General features: G+C 41.9%; 1 protein-coding gene across 1 annotated transcript in view; it reads left to right on the top strand.

Annotated features, from left to right (window-relative positions):
• kcnh3 (potassium voltage-gated channel, subfamily H (eag-related), member 3) overlaps positions 1 to 6,000 on the top strand; it is a 194,320-nt gene that overhangs the window by 167,945 nt on the left and 20,375 nt on the right. The window contains exons 9-10 of the mRNA XM_085435581.1: positions 2,432 to 2,631; positions 3,540 to 3,789. Of these exons, the coding sequence (XP_085291707.1) occupies positions 2,432 to 2,631; positions 3,540 to 3,789 (450 nt within the window). The remainder of the gene's footprint in view (positions 1 to 2,431; positions 2,632 to 3,539; positions 3,790 to 6,000) is intronic.

Below are 6,000 nucleotides of genomic sequence, written 5' to 3'. Positions count from 1 at the left end.
CCAGATTGAAAGGTTTCATTACTTGCTTGGCCATGAAATTCTTTTGTTGTTCTCAAGATGCATCACAAGTACTGAGCAGATTTAAATGAAAATTTTGATTCAAAGAAGCAAGTGATGGTGCATAAAAACACTTGCTAAATTTATGATTTATGAGGATTTTTTGCCTTTTTGTCATAAACTATTACAATGACTGTCTCTTTCTTATTCTTGATTCCATTTTTGTTTGAGCCTGTTGAACGGTTGTACATGGGCTCAATAGTGGATCTACTCTAGCTTAATCACAGATGAAAGATGTGTTCGACTTACAGTGTGCTACTTGTTTGAACTCTGTGTTCTTATGCGTGTCCTCTTTGGCCGCAATGAAGAGAACTGAATGTTCACGAAGAGAGCAATAAATGAAGAATCGGGAAAGAAATGGAGTCACTGGAAAGGTTATCACGAGAGAAATGCAGCAATTTATGGGCAGAGGACACAATAATGTGTGCAGATGTCTCAGACACACACACACACACACACACACATTTCTTTTTAGTGGGTTAAACCTTGACATTAACCATAACTACTCACATGCAGTTGTGCAAGTAAATACTGAAAGACACATACAGACACACACACTCAGCTAATAGGTGGGAAAACACATTCTGCAGACAGCTGATAGAATCTGTGTCCAACAGTCGTCCAAGAAAGAAAAATGAAATCTATATTTCCCAGTCGAGTGAAAGCAACACTGTAACTTTAACAAAGGCTGATTTAAGTGTGCATATGTACTCTGAACCAATGATGTCTGCATGTATCTCGTAGATGGCAGGAGAACGCTTAATGTAAGAGTTACAGGGAGTTTTAGCTACTGTCATGGTAAATGGTAAATGGACTGATTCTTATATAGCGCTTTTCTACTCTCCCGGAGTACTCAAAGCACTGTATACAACATGCAATCAGATCATCAAAGTACTTTTTCCACCACCGTGTGGCCCGTTTGTTGCAACAGCAAGTAGGCATTTGTTCATTCTTATTTTCAAAGAGTTCTGCTACAGCAGCACCTTAGACAGCACACTTTGACTGTGTGATGGAGGTTAATATGTGCATTTTGCTAATTATGGAAATGTCATAACTTCTCAATCTGCCTACAGTAGCATGAATCTGCCTTTACTTTACCTATGCCATCCTAAAGGAGGACATGTCTATACACAATCAGGAACAACTTACTTTAAAATTACCCTTTTGCTCTGGATGCGGTCTTTATCCTTCAAACTTGGGTCCTCTACTTAGGAGTCCTGTACCGTATTGTTACTGCTCCTAGGACTGCGCTCTTCTGGACACAGATCTCTGATATTGTTCCTGAGATCTGTGTCCAGATGAACTACTTGCTCAGTTTGGGGTCACTGCCCTGAGTAACTCGGAGATCACTGTTGCCTTCACCTTCATATTCTCTAGTTCCTCTCAGCCCTTGGTATTTCTCAAGATTCCTGTGTTCCTAGTTCCTGATGTTGTTATCACTTGTTATACCCACTCATCTATCACTACAGCTGTCGTCCACCATTATAATTGTCCTGTTGGTATCTGGAAGTCCCACAGCATTGGTTATTCTCAACCACCCTAGAGATCATATTCCATTTTGACCTTGCTTTGATTGCTAGCATCCTAGCTCCTTTGTTAAAGGAGATTGCTGTTAGATTGAATGTAACAGCAGTGAGAGTTGACCACAGCTTCATTAATCTCTATAATGTTTTCCTTAAACATAGTTTAATGTTCTCTCGTGGTAAGCTGCTGCACACAGATACTATGAGCTATAACTTAGAGATAATTCAGCCTTTTAAAAACCCAGTTTCTTTATAAAATGAAGCCATTAGTCTGGCTGTCAGTGGACCGTGTAAGTGTCCCCGTGGTCTGACTGCTGTTTCAGCAGCTTTTCAAACTGCTTTTAGGAAGAGAAACTGCTGTGTGGCTCCCTCAGGAAAAGTGCATTATGAAACGATTCCAGTCTTTGGAGATAGCTGCTGGTTAGCTGTGCTCACATTAAGACCAAACCTGTGTGTGTGGCACTGTTGAACAAATATGCTCACCCTGGGGTTGGAGCTGTTTTGGGGTTTGTTTGGAATAATAATTTAGTTGTCATTGATTAGAAATAAAAGGTTTTCTGAACAGTGGGATTATTTTTCAGCAGTGTGTTACTGACATTCTGTGAACACCGTAATCTACTCTCGGCAGTGCTTCACAGTGGTTTTAGAGCAGCTAAGTCCTTCTAAGCCCTGTGCTTTTTAACTTCTCAGGGCTTATAAAGACATCCCATGAAGCTTCCTGCTGCGCAGAAGTATTATGGGACTTTAATGAGGTCTTTTCTAGAAAGAAGCCAATCGAGCCGCAGTAATTAATTCTGTATCAAACTAGAAGCGCACCGAGAACAATAAAGAAACCTTTCCTCTGTGTCCAGCACTGATGCATGCAGTTGTGTTTGGCAACGTGACAGCCATCATCCAGAGAATGTACTCGCGCCGCTCGCTTTACCACACCCGCACCAAGGACCTGAAGGACTTCATCAGAGTCCATCGGTTGCCCAAAGCTTTGGAGCAGCGCATGCTGGAGTGTTTCCAAACTATGTGGTCGGTCAACAACGGGATCGACGTTAGTGAGGTGAGAAGCTGCTGTTTATGTTGCACTGCTTTATAGCCTGTTCTCCAGAGTGAAAGCTCAAAGATGCTCTCCACTAAACAGCTTCACTGTTCAGAGGAACCAGAGTTCAGCACTGGACGTCTTGTTGTCTGCTGGAAGTTTTATCTACACCTTGAGTTGAGAACAGGGTCCAGTGTACAGCTTGAGATGAAAGCCTGCTCTGAGAATACAATTAGGTCGAATCATTTCTTGCACAAAAACATTTCTTTGTGGTTTAGCCTCTTATACTCCACAAGAGTGGATTTTAAATCAAACTGACTGAGGTGCAGACTTTCAGCTTGAAATGAACACAACACGTTTTACATAAACTTTAGTGAGAATTGTTTAAGAATTACAACCATTTTTACGCATTGTCACTGAGAAGTTTGCCAGCTAAGCTCCCAGTTCTTACACCTAAGCGACACTTTAACACGTCGGTGGTAAAGCTGTGAGCTACAGAAACAGAATAGCATAGAGGTCACCAGTGCTTTTAGGTGTCAAATCTGGAACTTTTCTCTGACTTTAATTTTAAGATTTTCTCAATCATAAATAAATCAGGATTATTGGAAGGATCTATTTATATGTTGCAGCTTGAAAAGATTTGCCCAAGGCAAGTAAATATGCTAAAATTAAGTGCCTGATATACCACGAGCAACCCTGAGTAATGTAAAAAAAAAAAAGAGTAGTCCTAGATTATTTCATCATGTCTTACAAGCTTCTCTGATCTTGCATGTGGTTTGAAATGCCCACTGAGTACTTTAAACTCTCTGTGAGGTTATCACATTTTTACATTTGGAGAGGCTCTTCAAGCCTGCGGCAAAGGGTTATTTTTTGTATAAAACTATATGGAAGTAAAGACCAGCTGTTCAGTGTGAACTTTCACTTCACAGCTTCTGAAAGACTTCCCAGATGAGCTGAGGGCTGATATCGCCATGCACCTGAACAAGGAGCTGCTCCAGCTGCCTCTGTTTGAGTCAGCCAGCAGGGGCTGCCTGCGTTCCCTCTCCCTCATCATCAAGACCTCCTTCTGCGCTCCAGGGGAGTTCCTCATCCGGCAGGGAGACGCCTTGCAGGCTATCTATTTCGTCTGCTCAGGTTCCATGGAGGTCCTGAAAGACAACACTGTGCTGGCTATCCTAGGTAAGTCAGAGAAACAGTAAAGTTCTCTTAAGCAGAGAACACGATGTCCTGTCAGTGTGTTCCAGGATAACAACATTTCTCAGTCAAGTTGCCAAACTGCAAAAAAAAAAAAAAAAGATCACACGGTTACTTAATTAAACTAAAACGTAATTAGGATCTTTGTTGTTTGAAGGAAGGACACAGATCTGAGTGAGAACTACACTGGACACCCTCGGCTCTGACAGACAATTATCTTTGAAACTGAGATTTGGAGGATGTGAGATGATCTGCGGGACATCGTGCTGAATATTAAACGAAGGGGGAGAATGGTTCATTTGAGAATGTGCCGGCTGAATGTGTGCCTGTGTTAATATTAAGTGCTGCTAACGAAGTATGGACTTCAGAGGGGGAAAGAGAAATCATCTCTCAGTTCAGTGATTACAGTTAAAATAATTTCACAGTGCTGGCTCAGACCTGCAGAGCAACCTGGTCTGGAGTGTCTAATGGAAATTAAAATTGATGATGGTGAAAAAGGAGAAGGAAGGCAGGACATAAAACGGGTGTGTGTTTGTGTGTGTGTGTAATATTCAAACAAAGGGGAAGACGAGGCTGAAGGCGAGCTGATAAAGAGCAGCTGTTTATGCTCTGCTGCTTTAAAGAGACGTTTCCAAGCTTGATACAAGCTGAGAGAGTAATGATTTCCCACAGTGTTGATCCTGTGAGCTCGACAGAATAATCTTCTATTTACTGTGAGCAGAGATGAAACAGGTCTTACACTGTATGCACCTATAACCAAACTAATGAATGAATGGATGGATGGATGGATGGATGGATGGATGGATGGATGGATGAATGAGGGTTTTTGTTGGCAGTTTGGCACTTCTGTTTTAATCTTTGTGCTGTCAGTTAATGTAATGAATCTAAGAATCAGATGAGGCTGGAGAACTTTATTCCTTACATGGCAAAATGTAGGAAAAACCTCTGCAGTGAAGGAATCTTGAGGCTCTGTAATGCAACGGAGGGAATTTTGCTGGCAAGGAAGAGAAGCTACAGTTTTCAATAGTTGGTCCAACTGTTACACACATTTATAAATCCCTTTTCTATGCAGCACACATATGCACACAACATATATGATTATGGTTCTGAACAACAACACCAAGCCAGTGTTTGTAGGCAGCATAGTGAAACTCAGTGAGGCCTACCTCGGCCAACGAGTTTGTTCTGTTTGTTACACTGCACTGCCAAAAGTATTCGCTTTTCTACCTTCACACACATATGAACTTTAATGGCATCCTATTTTTGTTCCATAGGGTTTAATGTACCATATTTTTCGGACCATAAGGCGCACCGGATTATAAGGCACATTAAACAAAACAGTCAGATAAGTCAAACTTTACTCAACTCATTCTTCTTGCTTCCTCCACTTCCTCATCTTTTCTCACTGTTGCTCTGCCATCACAGAATCTCTGTGCTGCATCACTGATATGTCACTGAAACACAGACCCGCTCACACACGTGTGTCTCCTACCTGGTCATGTTAAATCCAGAGGTGCATGACAACACCAAAGCACACGCCAGCAGCTGTGTTTCACTCTTCACACAGGTGAGAGCGGCGACCACAAAGCGGCGGTGAGGCATAAACAGAGAGGCACACATACGGTATGCATAATAATGTTGGCTGATGTCTATAACAGGTATAGTCTCTGGCCTATGATAGTGAACATTGTTGGGGTCATTACTCAAAAAGAAAATAGTTCAGTTACTGGGTAACAGAGCGTAAGATGAATTTTCTGGCTAGAATCCCACACGCTGACACAAATCACTGGGGACAGTTTTAGTGTTTACTATGAATAGCAAAGGTGCAAACCAGCCCAAAGAGCACAGGCTCAAATGCACACTGCAGTTCTACAAGCCTCACGGCTCATCAGATGCTTTGGTTACCTGCAGAAAATCAAGCTTTTGGCTCCTTGGCCATGGGCAGCATGCACTATGGATCTAGGGTTTCTCACTACTAGACTTGAGTTGGCATCTGTCTTTGCACATACTTACACATACTGCTGATGTCAGCAGTGGATAGGTGCCGATTTCCGCTTCACATCCGTGTCTTTTTCTGCAATAAAAATAAAATGAATGATCGTGTCGACCCTCTTCTGAACTTGCAGACCTGCACATGACTTGAACACAAGTGTCTGATTTAATCTCTTTTGGTTACTGAATTCAGTACAGTAATGT

This window comes from Copadichromis virginalis, linkage group LG16 (genome assembly GCF_057382275.1).
Source record: "Copadichromis virginalis isolate Kocher_CV1m ecotype Utaka linkage group LG16, C_Virginalis_male_GT1.1, whole genome shotgun sequence".
Classification (NCBI taxonomy): Eukaryota; Metazoa; Chordata; class Actinopteri; order Cichliformes; family Cichlidae; genus Copadichromis; species Copadichromis virginalis.
The sequence above is the reverse complement of the archived record's forward strand: the minus strand, read 5'-3'. Positions and strand labels throughout refer to the sequence as shown.